The 23,685-nt window shown below is 39.9% G+C and overlaps 3 protein-coding genes across 4 annotated transcripts; 1 reads left to right on the top strand and 2 right to left on the bottom strand.

The window, feature by feature from the left end:
• Positions 1 to 383: 383 nt before the first annotated feature.
• Positions 384 to 6,420, bottom strand: LOC308387057 (transmembrane 4 L6 family member 1-like). The gene is made up of 6 exons (XM_080866934.1): positions 6,394 to 6,420; positions 3,977 to 4,272; positions 3,499 to 3,564; positions 1,016 to 1,152; positions 743 to 929; positions 384 to 649 (listed from the first exon to the last, which is right to left on the bottom strand). Exons 2-6 carry the CDS (start codon positions 4,151 to 4,153, stop codon positions 641 to 643), a joined length of 576 nt encoding a protein of 191 aa, XP_080723060.1. The 5' UTR covers positions 4,154 to 4,272; positions 6,394 to 6,420; the 3' UTR covers positions 384 to 640.
• Positions 6,421 to 7,120: 700 nt separating this feature from the next.
• LOC308387055 (mannose-P-dolichol utilization defect 1 protein-like) lies at positions 7,121 to 11,105 on the top strand. Its single transcript, XM_080866932.1, has 7 exons — positions 7,121 to 7,279; positions 7,512 to 7,577; positions 9,215 to 9,347; positions 9,579 to 9,664; positions 10,305 to 10,420; positions 10,540 to 10,650; positions 10,741 to 11,105. The coding sequence occupies exons 1-7, from the start codon at positions 7,189 to 7,191 to the stop codon at positions 10,861 to 10,863; spliced, it is 726 nt and encodes a 241-aa protein (XP_080723058.1). The 5' UTR covers positions 7,121 to 7,188; the 3' UTR covers positions 10,864 to 11,105.
• Positions 11,106 to 13,675: 2,570 nt separating this feature from the next.
• Positions 13,676 to 23,273, bottom strand: slc25a35 (solute carrier family 25 member 35). Of its 2 annotated transcripts, none has more exons than XM_080866931.1 (6): positions 21,802 to 23,273; positions 21,621 to 21,686; positions 21,389 to 21,541; positions 19,512 to 19,646; positions 19,081 to 19,279; positions 13,676 to 16,628 (listed from the first exon to the last, which is right to left on the bottom strand). In XM_080866931.1, exons 1-5 carry the CDS (start codon positions 22,171 to 22,173, stop codon positions 19,109 to 19,111), a joined length of 897 nt encoding a protein of 298 aa, XP_080723057.1. In that variant the 5' UTR covers positions 22,174 to 23,273; the 3' UTR covers positions 13,676 to 16,628; positions 19,081 to 19,108. The 2 variants fall into 2 exon arrangements, with proteins under 2 accessions (XP_080723057.1, XP_080723056.1); XM_080866930.1 differs by having other exon boundaries at positions 13,676 to 16,648.
• Between the last annotated feature and the right edge of the window lie 412 nt (positions 23,274 to 23,685).

Below are 23,685 nucleotides of genomic sequence, written 5' to 3' on the forward strand. Positions count from 1 at the left end.
TCTAGGCACTGTACTGACAACGAGAGAGAAACTCATGCTGAACAAAACATGTTTGGTGTCTGGGCAACACTTAGGGTGAGGCAAGATTACTCAGCTGCCATAAAGGTTATCATGAGATCTGAAGTTCCCTTCCTCACCTTCCTCACACACAGCAATGTTTTGAGTGCTGTGGATTGTATTTTGATTGATTATTCTTTTTAGAAAAACCGTGAAGTTTGTTAATGCATCTGGAATATGAAATCGCATTTATACAGGATAGATAGACAGAATAAAGTTTGTGTGGAGTGAAACAAAGAGGTGCACTCTCAAATATCACTGCAGTTGTATTAGTATATTTTTTAGTGACTGTAATGACAAAACACAAGACAAATGTGTAGCTGTGGACCAGAAGCATTTATTTTCAAGCAGTTTATTAATATCTGACTCTATGATTAGCGTGAATTATTTGCAATACTGTACTCGTTTCACAGCGGACGCTAATGTGTGTATGTAACAGCAGCCTCAAGCATATTAAAATACCCCAACAATACTTTTAGAGCAAGCATACACTACAGATGTACTGAAGGCAGGAACACTTCTTTTAGACTCCTCTTCAGATGTGGCGTAAATGCAAACAGTCAAAAGCCTCCTGATCAGAAACCTATGCATGCTGTAATTTGAAAGAACAAACATCAATAAAACGAGGGAGCCGCTGGTGAGTGTAACTTATGTGAAACATCAATGTGTGGTCTTTTTACCTCACCTCTTTTTTGTCACAGGTTCCAAACAGAGTGCCAGCAAGGCCATTGATTATCTGCATGGCACAGAGCAACCCCTGCAGGCAGCTGGCTATGAGCAGAGTCATAAACAGCGCAGTATTGAACAGCACCACATTCTTTGGCTCACTGCACTTCGCCCACGACTTATAGTCAGTCAGGTAGGTCATATTGCTGCGTGAAGAAAAGAGGTTTATGAGCAACCAGAACTTATTGAGGATTTTAACAAGTGTCTTTGGAAAACTGCTTCTGCTTGTCACCTGCTTTGGAAAGGTCTCTGCCAATCACCGGTTTCAGATTTGCAGAGGGGGCCATTTGTTAAGCCAAGAAATGCTGCGATGAAGCTGTAAACGGCACCCGCCGCACCCAGTGCAGCAAACAGAATAGATAGGAACATCTGCCAGAGTTAAATGACAATGACAGGTCATAAAAACATTTCTATTGCAGATTAAGATATTTGATATTAACAGTGAATTCTGAGCAGCTTTTAATATTTCACCTCTGTTCTTCTAAGATTTGTGTGAAACTATTATTTATAAGTTTAAGAAAGAAAAGCCAAATAACTGTCCAATGTCCTTTCTAGCTCCTATCCTATCACGAACTACAGACTGACGTCCCAACATACCTCTATTATTAAAACAAGATAATAGTTTCTAGTCAAGACTAGAGATGGACCGATCCGATATTACGTATCGGTATCGGTCCGATACTGACCTAAATTACTGGATCGGATATCGGAGAAAAATAAAAAATGTAATCCGATCCATTAAATATCACGAAAGCACCTCACAAAACTTGCAATACGCCGTAACTCACCTCAGAACGTTAGCACGTCTGAGCAGTATGCCTCACGTGATAGAGCGGCTGTGGCATGCGGGACCTGTCGGTGCTCTGGATAGCATTTGGAGCTTCGCTAGCAACCCGGCATTTCATCTCCGACAAAGTTATCCCCGAGAGAAGTAAAGCAAGTGTGTAAGTCCATCTCTGAATGTTTGTAAAGCATTCCTGCGTTAAGCTTAACAAACGATATATGGAGCGACTGCCTCTTCTTGCTGCTACTTCAATCATGAAACTGCTTAACGATCAGCTGATCAGCTTTTCTGTCGTGAGTCCGTGTCTCTAGTTTGCTTTTGGCCCACTTTGCACCAGAAAGAGGAAACCAGCGGCTGAACAACAGCAGCACGTTTAAGCTTGATCAGCTGTTGTTAGAATTTATTTAATATTACTTTCTACTCAAGGATCTTTTTCTACGTAGCTGACGCTGGTAACTGTGCAGGGGCGGATCTAGCAAAGTTTAGCCAGGGGGGCCGATAGGGCATTAACAGGGAAAAGGGGGCACAAAGACATACTTTTCTTTCTTATTCTCATTTAAAATGTCAAGCTTTTAATAAATAATTATCTGACACCCAAAGTTTTAATTTGATGCAAAATGAATAGAAGTCCATTACTGTATATAGTAACTATTAAGTCTAATATATATACCCTAGTAAGCTATAGTACTTTTTCCTTTGGGAAGGTACCATCTGTGCAGTCTGCAATTTTGTTGAAGAAAGATGTTGAATCTATTTAATATTTCTTGAAAAATAATTGATTTCTGTGCATTTTTTTCACACTGCATCAAATTAAGGTTGATTACGTCGATTAAGCATCATGAGGTGGAGCGTGAGGGGTGGTTCCCTATTTTTTATTTATTTATTTTTGTTGTTGCTGGGAGTTGGAACCCTATTAGTTAGGTTGCTTAATATTTATGCTAAGTACTCTTTAAAATACCAGAATAGGGAGGATGGTGTAGGTTTAAGTTTATTAGATTGATCAGTATTGCTGAACTATGAAACATTTTTTTTGCATACAGGTATAACAGAATAGCTTTAGTGTAGTTGTTGTTTTAAACTTGAGTATGAACTTATACAAAATGCAGCAAGATATTTAAAAAACAGTTTTGTTGATTAAAAAACACTATATCGGATTCATATCGGTATCGGCAGATATCCAAATTTATGATATCGGTATCGGTATCGGACATAAAAAAGTGGTATCGTGCCATCTCTAGTCAAGACTCACAGTTGTGCATGCATGTGCATGTCATAATGGTGTTTTGTTTTGCTTAACTGTCATTGCATTGTTCTATTCTCGATGCAAATCTTTCGTTAAGCTTATTGTTTAATTTGGCAAATTGTTTGGGAAAAAAGAAGAAGAAATGAATTGAGTTAGTATTTGTGGTAATTTGCTGTCTTATCTCACATGGACTTAAATATTGCGTAATAATGATACAACACCAAACATATTTCTTCTTTTTGGAAGTGTCTCTCCGCTTGGTCGCACACCCGTAAACACTTACGTGTGAACTGAATATATCTGCTTTAATGTCCTTCCTCATACTGCCATCCTACCAGTATATCTTATAGCAAAGCAGTCGCACCACATGATGCTATCACCTCCAGATAATTTTGAATTCCAAGTATCCAAGTGTTACAATCCAAGTAGTACAATCATTTTTCTTCGAACGCAATGATGTTGATAGCGCCCCCATGTGTACTTGAAAACTGTCCCCTGTTGTTGTTGTTTTGTTTGTTGCAGTTTTTGCTTAAAGGCCTTTAAGGTTTTGTGAATACAGGACACTTTTTATCCTTTATATAGAGACTTTGGCAGTTCTTCCTGATCTTGCAAGTAGTCATTTAACTACAATTCCTTTACCAGTTACTGAGACGTACCTGTCACCAGAAATGTGTTCAAAGTTACTCACCCCTAAGCGATTTGCGCAGCACCCGTGCTCTCCAGTCAAGTGAATGGAAAGTGCTGACATGAAAACCTGTGGTGGTACACACAGAGTTAAACTACTCTGCATGCATCATCAACAAGAAACCAGTTCAACAGCACTTAAGTTAAGTTCAGCCACTCTAAGCCTTTAAATAGCACCAAATTTTCAGTAAGATTTGAAGAGCTTCTAGATTAAACAAATTCCAGGTTGTTGTTTGTTTTTGTTTTGTTTTTTTCTTTTAACCAACGCACAAAATCTGTACTTGGAGTAAACTATTCTGTAAAACCATTTATAGTCTGTTCAAATTGAGGTTTTACAATATATTTTATAGTTTACACCATCTATCAGACCATCTATTAGATGTAATAATAATAATAATAATAATAATAATAATAATAATAATAAAAATAAAGACTTGGCTCCCACCCTTACAATCCAGCACATAAGAGAAGTGAAAACTCACCAATAAACCTCCTCCAATGAGTCCCCCCATGTACATGACCTCTCCAGTGATGTGCTGTTTTTTCACATACTCTGTGCTGAGGTCGGGGAAGAACAGCACGATGTTGCAGATGATGGACAGAAGCACCATCGGGTACAGAGTATAGGCAATGATACGCGAGCATTTTCCAGTACACATGTTGTCACAGAGAAAACTAACCAACTGTGATTAAAGACTTTCTGTTCATCACGTTTTAGTGCACATCCTTCCTGTTTTTTGGGTTTTTTTGGTCTTCTTTTTTTGAGAGGAAAGACGTCCTACATGAAAAAAAAAAGAAGTTTGAAGCGTATTTGCATTGGTGGCTTCATTTTATTAAAAATAGGGAGCTGGTAGAGTAGTTTTGAGCCAAAACTGAACGTCTTTATCGAACATTCATCCCCTGTGAAAATCGCAGGTTTCTTAATGGTGGTGTCATAATGATGATGGTTCAGTGGTAGGGTCGCTCAAAGTATCCGCTGTAGGGAAAACAAAAGGCCTAACTAATTACACCTGGGCATAAAACCTCTACAAATTTGTGATCATTTATATAAAATCTACAGCCTTTATCTGTTTCACTGATCTGTTAAACTCACATTTTGTTGATTTAGTTATCAAATTTTCACCAGCGGGAGGCTTCCTACTTTTGATACCAAAATAAATTGCTACAAAGACTCAACAAAGAGCAATAATAAAAACTACTACTCCGAAGTCTCAGCACCTCCTCATTTAGGACTGTTTTCTATCTGATTTTCTCCCCCAACAAAAATGGGCTACTCTTAAGCGAGAACACCCTGGGATGAAAACCAGATATGATTGTAGTCTGTTTTTTCATACTTGGGGAGATTTTCTGTGCTTTCTTGTAATCGGAATTCCAGATGTGTGGGAGGCTACAAGCAGGATTAGTACGTCACATGTTTTGGTCAACCCTCCAGTACACCCACAGATAATGCCCTCTCCTACGAAGACACTGTTGTAGCTCAGCTATGAAATAAAAAATGTGAAATTTGTTTCAGAGCTTTTAGCAGAGCATGAGAAGTAGATGTCAGTTAAGTACTTTGCACACAACTGAATTCAGTTATGTTCAAACTGTGCAGTTCTCCAGAAACATCCCATAATAGCAAAGCAGTCGCACCACATGATGCTATCACCTCCAGATAATTTTGAATTCCAAGTATCCAAGTGTTACAATCCAAGTAGTACAATCATTTTTCTTCGAACGCGATGATGTTGATAGCGCCCCCATGTGTACTTGAAAACTGTCCCCTGTTGTTGTTGTTTTGTTTGTTGCAGTTTTTGCTTAAAGGCCTTTAAGGTTTTGTGAATACAGGACACTTTTTATCCTTTATATAGAGACTTTGGCAGTTCTTCCTGATCTTGCAAGTAGTCATTTAACTACAATTCCTTTACCAGTTACTAGTGTTGGGGAGTAACGGAATACATGTACCGCCGTTACGTATTTAAAATACAAAATATGAGTAACTGTATTCCGTTACAGTTACCGTTTAAAAAGGTGGTATTTAGAATACAGTTACTTTGTTGAAATAAATGGATTACACTGCGGTACTTTCCTGTTTCATATTGTCGCGGGTCAGGACTGTTTGGGTTTTGTTTGACAGCCACGTTCTTTTGTTCCAGGCGGCAGCGTTACGGTTGCCATGGTTACAGTTTTTGTTGTTGTTGTTGTTGTTGTTGTTGTTGTGCTAAGCTAACAGGCAGAATGCTACAAGCATAGCTCTAAAGAATGTAGCATCATGGGCAGTATAGTCCGTGTTGCAGGGAGAATGGACTGCCATACCCGTTATGTGTCTGTGAGCAAGAGGAGGGAGAAAAAAGGATAATGGAAAGGTACGAGCAGTCATCGAGAAAAAACGGGAGCTGGAAGCATGTAAATATAATAATAACCACTGCAGCCAAGAAGAGTGCCTGAGGAGCCCAGTTGTAAGTAAGCTATTAAGACTCGACTGTACACCGTGTTCTCCTCCGAAAACAATAAGTTCCGTTGGAGCAGTCTTTCAACGCCTTTCTCTGTCTCTCGCAAGAAAAGTTGACCCACACAACAAAGTAAAGCTATTTTTCGGCTAAAAGCCCAACACGGACCCCGCCGTATTAGTCAGAGGTCCCTTTACTAAGGTTCGGAGCCGCGGACCTTCAGTAATGGTAATAAATCACACAGCAATAGTACATTCACGTTGTTGTAAAAAGCATGATAATATATTAAGTAATCCAAAGTATTCAGAATAGGTTACTGTCATTGAGTAACGTAACGGAATACGTTACAGAATACATTTTGGGGCATGTATTCTGTATTCTGTAATGGAATACATTTTAAAAGTAACCTTCCCAACACTGCCAGTTACTGAGACGTACCTGTCACCAGAAATGTGTTCAAAGTTACTCACCCCTAAGCGATTTGCGCAGCACCCGTGCTCTCCAGTCAAGTGAATGGAAAGTGCTGACATGAAAACCTGTGGTGGTACACACAGAGTTAAACTACTCTGCATGCATCATCAACAAGAAACCAGTTCAACAGCACTTAAGTTAAGTTCAGCCACTCTAAGCCTTTAAATAGCACCACATTTTCAGTAAGATTTGAAGAGCTTCTAGATTAAACAAATTCCAGGTTGTTGTTTGTTTTTGTTTTGTTTTTTTCTTTTAACCAACGCACAAAATCTGTACTTGGAGTAAACTATTCTGTAAAACCATTTATAGTCTGTTCAAATTGAGGTTTTACAATATATTTTATAGTTTACACCATCTATCAGACCATCTATTAGATGTAATAATAATAATAATAATAATGATGATGATGATGATGATGATGATAATAATAATAATAATAATAATAATAGACACTGTAGCTCAGCTATGAAATAAAAAATGTGAAATTTGTTTCAGAGCTTTTAGCAGAGCATGAGAAGTAGATGTCAGTTAAGTACTTTGCACACAACTGAATTCAGTTATGTTCAAACTGTGCAGTTCTCCAGAAACATCCCATAATTATAGTAACCTCTTTGCCATTACAACAAAGACTACAAAAGCTGGATAACATTTTTTTTCTCTTGGAAACTGTGGTTTTATCTCAGAGGTCAAACGTCTGGCTCTTTATCCTCTTTGGACTCCACTGTAAACACTGGGAAACCTTTGGACCACTCCCCCTGTTGCTGATGATCATTCCCGGCTACGGCTGAGCCACTATGGCCACGTCAACCATCAAAGAGTTTCTTGTAACTTATTTAATGCCAGAAAAATGCTACTACGAGCTCTTCCTGAACTTTCACTTTCACGGTGAGGCTTCCGGCTGACACTTTCAACCGACCGGGTGAAATGGAAACTTAATTTTTCCAGATGCAGATGAGTGATAGCGGGGGCTGGGCGGAGGGTGCGTGGGGACGAGGGAAAGTAAAGATGTTGGTTTTTTGGGGTTTTTTTGCCTTTTGCCACCTACAGTGCAAACTTATTTGGAGATCTGACGTTGAGGTACATCTTCATTGTCTGAGAGTTTTCTTTTGTGTTACAGTGCCATGCCTAAAGTTCGTACTAAACAAAACTGCCGGATTCTGGATCATACTGGACACATTCCTGGGTAAGACGCTGTGATTTAATCATGTGTTTCAAAGCAGATCACAGCATACTGTATCAATGACAAACGAGGTTCATTAACAGGGCAGTTTCACATTTAAGAAACAAAACAAGAAAAGACATACTAACGCAATCGCATTTTTCCTCCCTCTAACCTCCCTTTACACGATAATCATGATGGATAATAATCAAATCAACATAACATTTTGTAAGACTCCCTCATTGCTGGTGCAGATAACATCTGGCCAAGCGGTTAAGCCACCGCATTAGCATGTCGTCTTCATGCAAAATGCAGAAACAAATGACGGCGGGAAACGGATTCATGCCACAGCACAATGCACATGAATATTTGCGTATTTATGTGGTTATTACCATGTGGCTTTTTTTAGGGGGACGGTTCCAAAAATTCTAAATTTGTCACAGGCAGCTCTCAGTACAGGTGAGCCAATCAGAATTGCAGGACATTTTCAGTCCCACCCATGAATTTAGAAATAATCCATGCACAAAATTCTTAAGCATAAAACACTGCTCTGATGCAAAATGTAAATCTAGCTGAACAAATGGTTCCAGTATGCTATTTAAAATGCATATGCCTCTTGCAAACCAAAATTGCATCTTTATCTACTCTCCCAACTTTTTAAAACTAATTCACATGTTTAATATAAGCCAAAATAAGTTGAGTAAATCCACTTTTTTCTTTGCTTGCTTGTTTTTTGTTTTGATTTTGTTGACATAGGTCCATTTTAGTTAATATAATAATAATTGTGTCCCAGAATGCATGCGCAACCTGCTTACTGTAACCTCTTTAGTCTGGGAAATGAAGAGTATAAATAGACATGATCAAGCCCACGTACAAACACCATGGGTACACCAAATTTCAGTGCCAGTATTTTTCTAGTCTTTTGTGACCACACTGAGTGTGTCCTTTTGACCAATACAACCCTGTTACTCATATTACCAAAAAAGACAAAATATTTTCAGTTTCCCTCCTTTATTTATAGAACTACATTTATCCTTGACTTTCACAGGTCATTCCACTTGTGTGGTCCTGGGGATTTTTAAGATTTTAGACTTTCAGGTTTTAATATTCTCTTTGATTCCTAGTTTGTTTAATGTTCATGTTTGGTTTGTGTGTTTTTAGCACATTTAGTCTAAAAACTCTTCCCCTCGATTAGTTATCTCACCTAGTTAGTTGTTCCTTATGTTTTGTTTTTAGTTTTGCCTTCCTTGTCTCCTCCTGTGTGATCTGGATTAGTTGTGTCCCCCCCACGTGTCTCCTCTCTGCCTCAATCACACACAGAGAGGTGATTGTCCTTTATCAGAGTTTCTGTTCACTTCCCCCCAGTGTGTGTGTTCAAGCTTTATGATTCACTAGTGTATCGTTTTGAGTTTCCCCATTTTGACTTCGTGTGTTGCTTTTATGACGACCTGCAAACAGTTGATAAGCGGCTCGTTTTTTTCTTTATTTCAGTTTACCTCTCTGCGTCTGCATTTTGGCCCAATTTTAGAATGACGCTGACTGACTCAGATGTTTGACTTGCAATGAGTGCTTTCTGTCTTTTTCATGTTGGTCCAGATATGGACCATTAATTTCTCCTCTAATGACCAAATGTCACCTGATTCTCTGTTGTTTCCATGCAGCACAACTGCCTCAGTTGATAAAGATGTTATGGGGAGGAAGTGCAGAGGGTCTGAGTCTTAGCGCCTTCTTCTTGCAGCTTTATGCTTTCTCGTGTCCTGTTGTGTACGCTATGGCCAACAACTTCCCACTCTTGTAAGTAAGCTGATGCGCAGATCACACCGTTCGTAGGATTTCCCATTCATGCCATGCTTTACACCACTCAAGTTCAAATTCTCAGTCTGTTCATCATGCATGACTCACTTACTCAAGCCCTGCATAGGCACACCCCAAATCCTCTCAACTTAAACACAGTGGGTGACTTAATTTTTTTTACCTTTTCTTTCTGTGCTACCTTAAATGTATTTCACTTGAACTGTTCAACAGTGCCTGGGCTGATAGGCTCTTCATGCTTGCCCAGACAGTGGCGATCGTCTTCCTCATCCTCCATTATCGCGGTGATACGGTCCGAGGTGAGCACATGCATCTGCAGATTTTGCAGAGGCAGAGTACAAAGAGCAGTCCAACATGACATACTTTCACCGAGGCAGGCAGGTCCCTCCACACTAATACAAATAATTAAGCGGTGACAGTGACAGTTAAGACAGTGTCCCCCAGTTTTTATGTTTTCAATTTGATACTGATTTTTGGAGATTTAACACACAGTTGCTTTTTTTTGGCCCTATTTCTCAGGGGTAAAGGATTAATTAAAACAATGCCCGGATCTGGATTGACTCCAGGAGTTAATCAGCGGGTTAAGGCATGATATTTATGACTTGAATGTGAAACTATTGGAAATCTCCAGCACTTGGCTGCTTCTTCACAGAAATGAACTGTGAGTGACACTTTAAGGAATCAGCTGCGGTCATGCAGGGTCTGAATTGCATTAAAGAACCTCTGTGTTTTTTGTGGTCATGCAGAATCAGCCAGATTCTCCAAGTGTTATATTTGGAGCTGTTATATCTGAACATGGAAAAAACAACACAGTGATGTAGTGATTGTAGGGTTTGAACAAAGTCCCTCAAGGACAGGGTGGCTGTGCTTTCAAATAGCGCCACCTTGTGGTGTTGCTGTATTCTTCATATATAATTGTGGTTTCTGTTTCTGTTGCAGGAGTTCTGCTCCTCTTTGCTCTCTGTGGTGTAATGCTCCTCCTGCGCTCCTATGCAGCAGCAGCAGTCATCTCAGTGATACAGGCCTCCAGTTTGGCGGCTTTCATTGCAAGCAAGGTAGCAACTTATCAACTTGCCTCATTTATGAGCTGTTCTATGATAAATGTGATCACTGAACTGTAATTTTTCTTTTTTAAGTGCACGGTGAACACATTTAGTGGATTTGTTATTTACAGGTTCTCCAGGCTACAACAAACTATCACAACGGCCACACGGGTCAACTATCCACTCTGTCAGTGTTGCTTTCATTTGCAGGCTGTCTGGGTGTGGCCTTTGTTTCTTTACAGGTATGCAGTTAAGAATTACTAGCAGACATATGTGCACAACCGCATAGTTGTGGTTATACTAACTGGAACAACTTGAAACTTTTTTTATAGGAAAATGGAAACTCTCCTGTGAGTTTGTCACACATACTGTCAGCCTGTCTCAGCTGTGTCCTTCTGGCTCAGATCCTCTGCTACAAGGCCGGCGCTGTCAGCACTACAAAGAAGACAGTGTAGAGCACAGTGATGATGCTGCCTGTTATTATATTGTGCCTGAGGTTGGCCTGTCAAGTACGGAGCCAAAGTAGCAGTAAATGATTTTTCCTTTTTAATATGTCCAAATGCCACTGTCACGTGTTTTGTGTGAAATATTATGTCTGTTTTAGGTTATTGTGACCTAAGGGGATAGAAAAAATACTTTGTTGACCACCAGGGATTCAAATAAAATGACTTTATTCTCACAGAAACAATTTTCACTGTCTGCGGCTATGACAAAATATTTTTAAGTAATCTGGCAGCTCTGTGTCTTTCTGTTGAGCCATTTCAAATTTGCATCAACATCAAACTAAAGTTTACCAGATTAAACTCGCTGAGTAAACCGCAAACCATTTCAAAGTGGGCTGAAGAGAACAAATACAGAAGCTTTTGCTGGAATATCACTTATTAGTCCCTACTTTGAGATTACAGGAATATTCATATGGTCATACTTTTATTTTTTTACTTTTATGTTTTACAAAATAGAAAAACATTACTTTTGTGATAGATTTTGCTCTTCCTGTTGGTATCACATATTGATCATACTTTCATTATTTTGTGTTGTAATTTGAGCGTCTCCAAAAGTTTGTACCCTTTATCCGAGGCACTCGCACAGTAAGCTCACAGTCAGAGTGCTTAAGTTCATATCTGCAGGATATTTACAGTGTTCAGTAATCTAACTTGATCTTCAGGTATTTTTAGCCACCAGTGTTTGTTTTTGTTCAGGTAGTTATTTCCTAACTTTACTATTTTACAACAGAACACAAAAACCTATTATATAAACAATTTAATAACTATAATTTATGAGGTTCCTTATTTCAGTATGGATTTAAATGTAGTGCAAATTGAATACTTGAGCCACTCATCCCTTTTTTATAGGAAGACTTTCGTTTGGCTGAGGTATCTGAAACTACAGCAAAAATTTCTGGCACAACTTCACCTACTTCCAAGGTGCATGGAGAGGATGAAAGAATTCACAATGCAGGAACTCCAGCAAGACTTAAGGGAAGATGAACAACTTTAATAACTGACCAACGCGTTTCGGCTTGTGGCCTTCATCAGCGTCATAGTAAAACATTGTAGAAAATTGCTTAAATACAAGATAGGAAAAAGAAAAAAATTAAAATTAACCAATCAAAACTTCATAGATAGATCAGATGACATATAACAGGTAGGTAATGATTAATTGGTTAAGTCACGCAAAAGTAAATACTGGACTAGATCATTAATGATGAGGAGGGGAGGAGACATAATCCCCACCTGTCTCAAAATAACACATGTGTGAAATACATAAGAAGAATACTATGAATACACAAAAAAAAGGGACAAGGCAGTATTTAATAATAAAAAGAGGTTCATCTAGCAGTTGAATTAAAAAACAAGAGGACATCATCCCATAGGAACACATTTGTTAAAAGGTCCTAGTTTATGTCTCTAAAATGTAAAATCTCTAAAATGTAAAGTTAAGATGAGATGTCTAGAATGCTACTCCTTTGGCTGAAAAAATAAATAAAATTAATTAAATAAACATTACCCATGCGAGAATAATTTAACCGATAAAATTAGAATAAAAACAAAAAAGGTTCAGTTCACAAAAACTCATTGATAGAAAAATCCTCATTCATACCTCTGGGGTGCAGACTCTTAAAGCGGAATATCCAAAATGCTTTTTTTCTGGATAAAGTTAATATTACCACCTCTTTGGTTTAGTTTAATGGCTTCAATGCATAGAAACAATAATGGTGAATTTGGATGTTTATCATTGAAGTGTCTTGCAACAGGGCTGGTTAGATCAAGCCTTTTGATCGAACATCTGTGTTCATTAATTCGATCTTTCAGAGGGCAGGATGTTTCTGCTATATTCATTTTATTGCATAGGCACTGTATCATGTAGATTACATTTTCAGTTCTGCATGTGATAAGTATCCGAAACTACACAAGGACTGGACTAAAAATCAGTGGCAGCAGGTCTTATGAAGAGATGAAATCAAATTCGATATTCTATTTAGTTCAGATCATCAATATGTATGGACGAGGTTAGAATTGTACAAACTCTATTTTTGCTTTTTACACTGGATTTTCATGCGAGTTCCTGATTTTCACTAGCAAAATATGAAGAAATAAGGGTTGTCATGAACTTTTGCACAGTATTGTGTAACTGTGAAATATTGGTCAACTGTTTTTCTCAGTCATTTTTTGTAAAAGTGTACAGTATTAAAGACACGCCACCTTCAGTCATCCTTATGCCAAAGGCCCTTTTCATATGTGTACACATAATTATCTCTACTTCCTGCAGTAGGAGTCACGTTGCAGGTTGACACAGGTGATTTTCATAACTATGATATCAGGCATTCACAGAAAGGTTAACCTTAACTTCCAGTTGGAGGTGCAACTAACATCCAGTCATGCACAAAGAAAGTCACGCAGAAAAAAATATCCAGTAATAACTACTGTAACATTACCAATTAGAAAACGTTAGCATACTTCTTCATAAGTCCTCTTAAGTCACCTGCCAAGCAGAGCGATATTGTCATTTAAGAAATTTTGTCCAGCACTTTCTGTTCTCTACCAGCTGATGGGAAACTTCATCACTTTACCAGTTCTTCAATGTAGCGGTGAGTTAATCTCTTTTAAGGAAAAGAAACTCCAGCTAGCTGCTGCTGCTGCTCAATGGTGGGAAATCTTGAAAATGACATAAATGTACTACAAGACATATGCAGTAAAGTTTGAGAATAACACACAGGAAATTTTACATTTTCAACACTGTTGAACAAAGTAAGTAACCACCACACTGTTGGACAATAAAAGTCTGAGTTTATTTGCTCTTCACTTCCATTCCACATATCAAAAAACCATGTTGGAAAATTATTTTCTAACATTCATGAAATTGAACCAAGCTGCTCCATGAAATGACCGATAACACATAACTTTTAGAACTGTCATGAGGTTTAAACTTTGGCAAATATCGTATAATAGAGACACAGAGAAATGAGCTGAAAGATTTCCAAACAAAAGTGTTGATACATATACGTTTTTTTTGCATTTATAGTGTTTGAGCATCAAATCGCTCCCTTTCCAAGGCCTCTGTATCAATTCTAAAGTTTTTTTTTCCTAAAACTATCAACTAATCTTTCTATTTACTAAGACTGTAGAGAAAAGTCCAAATACAGGTTTGCATTCAAACAGCTCAGTTTGCTGTAATCTGACTTTATCATAACTAAAAGCTAAGGTATTGAACTGCGGTGTAATAAAATCGAGCTGGATTGGTAATTGTTAATGACACAACTTTTGGCACAACTTTTGTTTGACAGAAGTCTCATGAAACCACTGAAGTGACAGATGTGGAAGAATCCATGTTCCCTTTGGGCTCCATGCAAAGACCACAGCACCATTATATTTTGATCCACCCTAAAATTGTTCCATCAGTATTTGGATATGCCGCACTGCTGCCTAGTACACCTATCAATTAGAGATGGCACGATACCACTTTTTTATGTCCGATACCGATACCGATATCATAAATTTGGATATCTGCCGATACCGATATGAATCCGATATAGTGTTTTTTAATCAACAAAACTGTTTTTTAAATATCTTGCTGCATTTTGTATAAGTTCATACTCAAGTTTAAAACAACAACTACACTAAAGCTATTCTGTTATACCTGTATGCAAAAAAAATGTTTCATAGTTCAGCAATACTGATCAATCTAATAAACTTAAACCTACACCATCCTCCCTATTCTGGTATTTTAAAGAGTACTTAGCATAAATATTAAGCAACCTAACTAATAGGGTTCCAACTCCCAGCAACAACAAAAATAAATAAATAAAAAATAGGGAACCACCCCTCACGCTCCACCTCATGATGCTTAATCAACGTAATCAACCTTAATTTGATGCAGTGTGAAAAAAATGCACAGAAATCAATTATTTTTCAAGAAATATTAAATAGATTCAACATCTTTCTTCAACAAAATTGCAGACTGCACAGATGGTACCTTCCCAAAGTAAAAAGTACTATAGCTTACTAGGGTATATATATATTAGACTTAATAGTTACTATATACAGTAATGGACTTCTATTCATTTTGCATCAAATTAAAACTTTGGGTGTCAGATAATTATTTATTAAAAGCTTGACATTTTAAATGAGAATAAGAAAGAAAAGTATGTCTTTGTGCCCCCTTTTCCCTGTTAATGCCCTATCGGCCCCCCTGGCTAAACTTTGCTAGATCCGCCCCTGCACAGTTACCAGCGTCAGCTACGTAGAAAAAGATCCTCGAGTAGAAAGTAATATTAAATACATTCTAACAACAGCTGATCAAGCTTAAACGTGCTTCTGTTGTTCAGCCGCTGGTTTCCTCTTTCTGGTGCAAAGTGGGCCAAAAGCAAACTAGAGACACGGACTCACGACAGAAAAGCTGATCAGCTGATCGTTAAGCAGTTTCATGATTGAAGTAGCAGCAAGAAGAGGCAGTCGCTCCATATATCGTTTGTTAAGCTTAACGCAGGAATGCTTTACAAACATTCAGAGATGGACTTACACACTTGCTTTACTTCTCTCGGGGATAACTTTGTCGGAGATGAAATGCCGGGTTGCTAGCGAAGCTCCAAATGCTATCCAGAGCACCAACAGGTCCCGCATGCCACAGCCGCTCTATCACGTGATGCATACTGCTCAGACGTGCTAACGTTCTGAGGTGAGTTACGGCGTATTGCAAGTTTTGTGAGGTGCTTTCGTGATATTTAATGGATCGGATTACATTTTTTATTTTTCTCCGATATCCGATCCAGTAATTTAGGTCAGTATCGGACCGATACCGATACGTAATATCGGATCGGTCCATCTCTACTATCAATACCACCTTAACAATTAAAATTGGAGTCTTCTCCCACCCCCATTCTCTGCGGCCTGCTGGAGCGGGAGGGCTAGTAGGAGGAGTTGGCCGTCCGACTGCGGTCTGGGGTGTGGGGCCTCCCTGCTGCTGCGGAGTCGGGGTGGTCTGCCTCTCCCCACCGCAGGGAAAAGGGTAACACCACCTGGGTCTGGGTGCAATTCCCCCCTCCAGGGGCAAGGGTACCTAGACCCGGTTTGTAGAGTACGCTTGGGGAGTGTGATTGTGTGTACAGCGTCTCTTTATGTCTGTCTCCACGTTGGTTGAGTGTGGAGTGAGTGCATATGAGAGCATGAGGGTGGGAATGGATGTTTGTGTCTGTGTGTGCCTGTATGTCTGTGTCTATATGTCAGGTTGGGTATCAGACGCCACCTCTCTGGGGACACCTCAGGCCCTCCAAGGTTTGGAGGCCTATCTCCACCCACCACCACTTCCCCTGCCGGTGGCGGACTCCCTCAGGTGTCGGTGTGTTGGTGGTTCTTTGTGTCTGGGGGTGGGCGTCCGGGTGCACACCGGCTCACTCCTTGGCGGCCGCTTGTCGGGGCCTGGGGCCTGGGGCTCGCTCGGCCCCCTTTGGAGGTGGGGTGCCCCCGGCCTCTCGGCCTAGGGCTCGGTCACTCAGGCGCAGCTGGGGGCCGGCGGAGCTCACGGGCGCGTCACTGCAACTCCCCCTGACTTCTGCTCCGCGGCTGCTGGGCGAGCCCTCATCTGGGACTCTCCTCAGCTCTTACTGGGACAGTGGCGCGGCTGCCCCTCTGTTGGTCTTCCATGGTCTCTTGTGTTCTGGGGGCCTCTGGATGTCTGGAGTTTTGATCTCCTCCATACCCGCTTCACACCCTGGAGGACGGGGCTGTGGCCCCCCCACACTCCCTAGCAGATCATTACATGGAGAAACCTTTGGAATGCAAGCATGCTGATCCACACAGGTATGCACACATGGGTATTCACAGACGCGGACTAAAGCTTTCTTGGCTGCTGCCTCAAAGCACACTGTGCGCTGTCTATCTTGCGTGCTGCACAATATCGTTTATTACTTAGTAAATACTGATATCTATGACTAGCTAGTTTATTGTGATGGTGCTTTGTTTCCTCTATTATTATGTTGCTCTTTGTTGTTTGCTGTCTCCTCTGTTTGTTTTTGTTTGTTTGTTTGTTTTTGTTTTTTTTCTCCATACAGGTGACCCAGGAGTTTTGTTTTTTTTCTCTCTCTTCCCCCCCCTTCTCACCGTCTCTTCTCCCCTTTGGTTTTCTTTCTTTCTCTCCCCCTCTTTCTCTCATTCATTCCCCCTGTCCTATTTATTAAAAAAAAAAAAAAAAAAAAAAAATGACAAAGGATGAACTGAAGCTCTGCCATCACGTAATGTCGCATACTGCTGTTTCTGATGTCATTTAGAGAAAAGAAGAAAAAAAAAAAAAAAAAAAAAAAAAACAATTAAAATAAAAATTAAAAAAATCATGTTCCCTTACAAAAAAAAAAAAAAAAAAACTCCATAAGGAACCATATACAAAGAACAAATGAGCATAATTATATCAAGAAAAACACATTTAAAAACAGAAAAATTGCCAAAACTCAATTCTTTTGAAGTTCAAAACTTCATAATATTTAATAAACTTAAATAACAGTTTCCTGCCTTCTGTCACAAACTTCAGGGAACTCTATTCGTAGAGCTACAGTACATTTGTTACATGTCACATTGTGCTGTTGCATTCAAAGGTGGTCGGGAATAACTAATAATGCTCATATAAATAAAATCATGGGCATCCTACACTTATTAAGAAAGCATCAAAATCCACAAAGTTTTGTGGAACTTCAAAATGTTACCAACAGTTTCCATTTCATGGCAATCTGACTGTTGGGCTCAATTATGAACACTTCATAGAACCAAAACTCAAGCAGATGGAGTCAGTGGACGAGCTGATAAACGTCACGTCTGTAACATATTAAAATAGACCGCTTTTATTCCTAAAGGTTTATTAAGGCACACTATTCACCAACTAGCTTCACCAACAGATTTTTGCTTATTAACCAAGACATTTTAGCAGAGCAGCAGTAAGGTTTCTAACTCATGGGCAATAATTAATTGAATGTTTTGTCAACGTCACAAATAAATTAATATGACAGTGAAATACTTTAACCCGCGCTTGCACACTCAACAAATGTACCAGTGCAGTTATAGAATAAAACTCCAATAAATCCATTTACATTTAGAAAAAAGGGGCCAGTCTCCATCAGTGTTTAAACACAATACTTTTTATGAAATGTGTCATGTATGGCAATGAAAAATGTGCAGTTTTTTTTGTTGTTATTGTTGTTTGTCTAATTTAATGGAGGGAGCCGCTTTGATGTGTATATTAAGAGTAACGGCTCCTGCTATTATACAGTACCACATGCTTAGGGAGAGCATTGGCTTTCACATCCTTTTTTTTGGCAGATCCACTGGATACTCGCTTTGGTTTATGAGGCCTAAAATATTTCATGTTAGTGGAGTTTTCTTTCTTCACCTAAAGAGGAAATCTGTCTACTGCAGAAGTCATTTTGAAACAAAGCCTTTGTCCTAGAGTTGCCTTTAACCACGTTACATATTTATCCTTTTGTAAGGCTGGGAAACATTTTTCTCCACATACTGTTTGACAGTAACTATATTCTAGGATGCATTTGACCTACTCAAACTCAAAGCTCAATTATATACAGTTCACAAAACTTGAGCCTGGCATGTTTGCAGTCTTTAGAAAGTTTAGGAAACTCCACATAGACCTAAAAAAAGTTTAAAGAAGTTTTGGTTTTGCAACCAGCTGACTACACTGGTGAGTCAGCTGGTTTTCAACTGGTTTTCAACTGGTTCTCATTGGCTTTAATGAGTCAAAGGCAAAGTTGCTTGACGGAAATTGCTAAAGGCCAAAATGATTAAGCACAATGCTGCTGCAGGGAATTTGTATCACGATCAGATTTTCCTAATTCCCAGACACACAGAATAAAAATAGGACATTGACCTCGTATCCTCAGTACGCAGGAGTTTAAGAGCTAGAGAAAAGGTACAGTGTTGAATTTCCTCTGGAGGACATACAGCATACTGTATGGTTCTATGTGACAAGTGCAGTTAATATATCCTTCAGCAGCTCAATAATTTAACATTTTCACCTTCATTCTTGACACATTTGACTCTAAAGTGTTTTTTTTAACTGGAGTGTAAAACATTACCTTTGCTCTAGAACACCTTCAGGTGTTTCCATCCACCGGATAATCATAAACTCATTAAACGACGATTCATTTAACCTTCTGCACTAAGAACATAATGAGTTACCCATTTTCCAGTGTCTTTGTCCCGGGTGTTATCTGAACGGCTGGTAGAATTTGCGCAGTTCATCCCAGAAAAACAACGAAAGAATGGTGTGTGGACCGAGTCGGAAATAAGACGCTCCCAGGCCTTTGTAAAGCCCCGTCAATCCCTCCTTCTTCAGGGTTTTGGAAAAGCAGTCAGTAAATCCTTTATAGAGCTGACCCTAAAAAACAAGAGAGTGATTGTTCTTGTTCTACACCCACCTTGTATTTTTGTTCAAGCAATCTTTCTTGTCTAAACCTGGAGCCAAGTGACCAACAATTTCTCCCACACAAATGGGAGATGACACAATGAGGGATTCACAGAGGATGAATACAATGAAAACATATCAACCACGCCGTGAGCTAGGATCTTCCCTTCACTTCATACTTCCCCAGTCTGGCCCCTGTGCTCACCTTGCCCAAATGATCCACGGGCTGGTTGTAGAGCCGCGTGCTCACCACATCAAAAGGAGTCATAGCCAGCACCACCACCACACTACTGATCATGCCGGCGCTGAGGGCCACCAGCCAGCTGTTCGCTGGAAACACCTTGGCAACAGAAGAAAATAATATTACAGGATGGACAGGTTTAGAGAGCGTGCACACGTGGGCCTGCGGTTGCAGTAGAAGTAGAGGAATAAGTCATTATCAAGATAGCAGCATGTGTGCAGCCACTTCTAATTTTAACTCCTCATAATTGCACGGTTACGTGCAGCGAACCAGAGGAAGGAGGCTCTATTATTATCGAGGTCATTCCATCTCAAGTTACCGTGCACCTTCCGATTCACCTGCTAATACAGCCCAACGTTTGGATATATGAAATTTTATTTGTTTAACACATATTGTAATTTAAAAATCATCCGTCGATACATTTCAAAGTTTTGTCACACTTTGAAATCCGAGGCAATCTTTAACACGAGTTTCTCAAAAACAGTTAAAGACAAAAGCCTGACATTTTCACTTGTCTTTCTTACCATCCAATATAATAAAGCTATTACAGTCCCATATTTAAGCACACCCTTTAAACAAATATCTAGAAACTATTTGATGTTTCAAGCTGAAATTTCTGGACTCCCCAAAGATATCCCCTTATTTGGTATTTGATGATGATGGAAGAGAGAGCTGTCAATGCATAGTGTCAGCCCGGCTGTAGCACAACCCATATGATGGAGGGAGCTTTGCACAACACCTTGCAATGTCCTGACTCAAAATCTAGCATGTCAGCATTTTTTTTTTTAACTCTACGGCAATAATTTTGTCTCTTCTATTTTTTGACAAATCCAAAACCGCATGCACCGCTTCAGTTCCCACCATCTGTTTGAAATCATTAGCCAATTTGTCCATCCTTATGAAGCACACTGTGAAAGACGGAAAGCACGACTCACTGACGAGGACAGGAAAGAAAGACAATATATTGCCCAATGACCACAATAACACCCAAATTAGTCATAGTCCGGACTGTCATAGAAGTTCAGCTATCGCTCTTGATTTTATACTTTTTACCAATTTTTTCCATTTTTAGTTATTTTATTCTGGCACAGTTAGTGTGGACCACCCACAATTTTGCTGTACACGTACAATGACAACAAAGGGCAATTTTATTCTTTTCTATTCTAAATACAAAGTTCTTCTTCTTTGGTTTAATAAAGCTAATTATGCATGAGGTAATGGCTGAGATGATGGGAGGTATGTTCAAGTCCACCTCCATTCTTACTCACACAACCAACCAGTTGGGACAGCGTAAAGTAAGTCAGCCAAATCAAGGAAGTAGTAAATTAAAAGTATACACAAATGTAAGGATTTTTGCTAATATAATTTTTTGGGAATTTCTTATTAAGGAACTCTTTTTTTTTTAAAACTAGAGCTGGGTCACTGATTTACATCATGCAGACTGATGCTCTAGTTACGCAAGCCTTGTATTTTCAACAGGGGGCCAATAAAAGGTGTCGAATTTCCATTCCAGGGGAGTGGAATACAGAGCGCTTTGTCAGTGTTACAGCGGGCGCTTTAGGAGCCTGTAAACAGCTACTGACTGTAAATCACCTTCTCAAGCCTCTAGTACTGTTTTGGTCTTGTAATTAGACAAGAATGTAAATAAGGAGTGTTCAGATGTGTTACCTAACCGACACTCACTATACAAGCAGACTCTAAAAAACAGTCATGTTTATTTTAAACAGTGTGGACATATGGAAAATATGCACACATGGTGGAGTAGTGAAGAAACAAAACTCCCTCTGTGAGCCGCCTTCTACCTCATTTTCATGTCAAAAGCAAATGAGCCACACACCAACCTGCAGGTCAATGACGAGCTCCTTGGAGGAGGAGAAGGTGGACAGCTGAGCGGCCGACCCCACGCTGACCCTCGGCACTGCAGCGCTAGAGCCCCTCCACAGTCCCAGAATGCCATGATTTCTGTAGATGGCAACCAGGGCGTGGGTCATCCCCTGTGGTGAAGACGAGCAGCATTTTAGGACACTGTTGATGCCTCCCACTCATATTCGCACATTCACTTTCTCAGGTTACCTGGTGCTTGTACTGATGACCAACAGCGATAGAGGAGGTGGCCTGACTCTGCAGGTGAGTCTTCACCTGTCAGTGGAGACAATTTAAGTTTATCATTGACCACAGGTGAAAGTCACAGTTCACTTTAAGGTCACGCCTGAATAACTTTTCACAAGGCAAGTGGGCAAAGCCAGCTACTGACCAAGTATATGGGGCTGCCCATCACAGCTCCCACCACTCCAGCCATAGCCCCTGCTACTGTGGTTTTGACAGCGTTGACCCTTCCATTGGTGTGGATGTAACCCGAGGACTCTATGATGGCGTACGACCCGAGCCTGACTCCATTCATAAAAAACTGATAGCATAGCCCGGGTACTAATCCTTTCTGTAATCCCACTAGTCCTTCCACTTTGCCGATAGTATAAAAAGCGTGGAAGACGTTGCGATAATACACATGGTAGGATCCGCGGCTCTTTAGCTCTCCCTGAAGTTGCATGCGCGTTTTGACGACCTCCAGCGGGTTGGTGAACACACAAGCGCCGCATGCCGCCACTCCGCTCAGCACGAAATCCATCGCGATAGACCGACCGAGTGACCACCGACTGGCCGACAGATGTACGCTTGAGACCGGCCTCCAGTCTGTCTCGTTCTTCACATCACTGGACTTTTGCTAAGCAGCTACCCCCTCCCACATACTGTACATCTGTACAAACCACGACAGCTGAGTACAATACAAAGAAGACATAAGAGTACTTCAATGCGCCTCGTAATCTCAAAATTTCGATACACGAAATAAGAAAAATCGCTCATCTGCTGAAGGCAGCAACAAAGCAGACATATCCAATTGCGGTATTTAGAGAATTTCAACTTATGCGTGATTTCATTTTATTTCTCTGTTCCGTGAAATCATATTCACCCGTGCTACCAATTCTTTTTTTATACACAACAACAACCATTTGGAGATTTATAAATGCGCAGTGAAATTAAAATAAAATAAATGGACATTAAAAAATATAAACAGAATGCTGTTAAATACCATATTAGTTACCACCATACTTGTTAAATATCTATTCATCAGTTGCATGTTGTTGCCTTGAAATTTCATCGTACACTTTTTCTGGCCCCTAAACATCTCACGTTAGAGATTCTACTGGTGCGTGCTACGTAGTTCATGTAACGCGTCTCTGCTCAGCCACTGAATTTGGTCCTTAATCTTTGTGCTCGGTTAACAACAGTCACAATAGACAGACGTGATTGGATCAACGATTGCTGGCGCTAGATTGGATCGACCAGGTGACCAGTTCACCCATTGTTTTGAATTACCTGATGTGATAGTTTTTGGATAAATCCTATCAGAGCTACTTGCATCCAGCCACAATTAAAAGGAAAAAATAAGAACTATTACCTAAGACAGTGTTTCTCAACATATTTCACATTAGAAAAATAAATCACACGGCACACCACCAAACAAAAATGTCACAAAAAGCATGTAATATTTTTTTCCCGCACACGAGGTATAGTGGAACTGGCTCGGTTTGTCCCCACAGTATACCTTTATGCTTTCTTCTGAACACTACTCATGCAAGGGCCTTCATCTGGGTCGGAATTTTCTCCAGGACCCAGGTCAGACGGACTACTTTTTCCTACTTTATCTATTGCTATTATGTACGGAGCCCCCCAGGGGACATGGGAGAAAAAAAAATTACGGAGGAAAAAAAAAAAAATTAGGGAGAAAAAAAAAAATTAAGACGGACTTTTGCGAGATCTCGCAAAAGTATTGCGAGCGCTCGCAAAACTCTAACAATGGCGGCAGCTACTTAGTTGTAATATTACTCTTTCTGGGTCACAAAATACACTTTTAAGATATTTTGAGGCGTGAATGTAGTTGTGTAAACGTCAGATACCTGCTCGGTTTACAAGACATCACATATTTGCAAAAGAGCTCCAACGTTTTTGGAGATCTGACACCCACTAGCTCGAAGCTAACGGGCGGTCGAGACCTACTACAGCCGGGAGGAACACCGCTTTCCCGGCACATCGTGCCTCGACCTCCCGGTCGGCTTCGAGCTGGCGGCCACTAGCTCGA

The sequence above is a fragment of the Rhamphochromis sp. 'chilingali' genome (genome assembly GCF_963969265.1).
Source record: "Rhamphochromis sp. 'chilingali' genome assembly, chromosome: 19".
NCBI classification, from domain to species: Eukaryota; Metazoa; Chordata; class Actinopteri; order Cichliformes; family Cichlidae; genus Rhamphochromis; species Rhamphochromis sp. 'chilingali'.

Excerpts from the sequence above, each read along its gene's own strand:
- LOC308387057 (XM_080866934.1), bottom strand. The coding sequence starts at position 4,153 with ATGTGTACTGGAAAATGCTCGCGTATCATTGCCTATACTCTGTACCCG. Across the intron at positions 1,153-3,498 it reads GCTGCGCAAATCGCTTAGGG|ATGTTCCTATCTATTCTGTT; the intron begins GTGAGTAACTTT and ends TAACTCTGGCAG. Across the intron at positions 930-1,015 it reads CAGAGACCTTTCCAAAGCAG|CAATATGACCTACCTGACTG; the intron begins GTGACAAGCAGA and ends TTCTTCACGCAG.
- LOC308387055 (XM_080866932.1), top strand. The coding sequence starts at position 7,189 with ATGGCCACGTCAACCATCAAAGAGTTTCTTGTAACTTATTTAATGCCA. Across the intron at positions 9,348-9,578 it reads GCCAACAACTTCCCACTCTT|TGCCTGGGCTGATAGGCTCT; the intron begins GTAAGTAAGCTG and ends ACTGTTCAACAG. Across the intron at positions 10,651-10,740 it reads TGGCCTTTGTTTCTTTACAG|GAAAATGGAAACTCTCCTGT; the intron begins GTATGCAGTTAA and ends CTTTTTTTATAG.
- slc25a35 (XM_080866931.1), bottom strand. The coding sequence starts at position 22,173 with ATGGATTTCGTGCTGAGCGGAGTGGCGGCATGCGGCGCTTGTGTGTTC. Across the intron at positions 21,687-21,801 it reads TGGGCAGCCCCATATACTTG|GTGAAGACTCACCTGCAGAG; the intron begins GTCAGTAGCTGG and ends CTCCACTGACAG. Across the intron at positions 19,647-21,388 it reads AGCTCGTCATTGACCTGCAG|GTGTTTCCAGCGAACAGCTG; the intron begins GTTGGTGTGTGG and ends TCTGTTGCCAAG.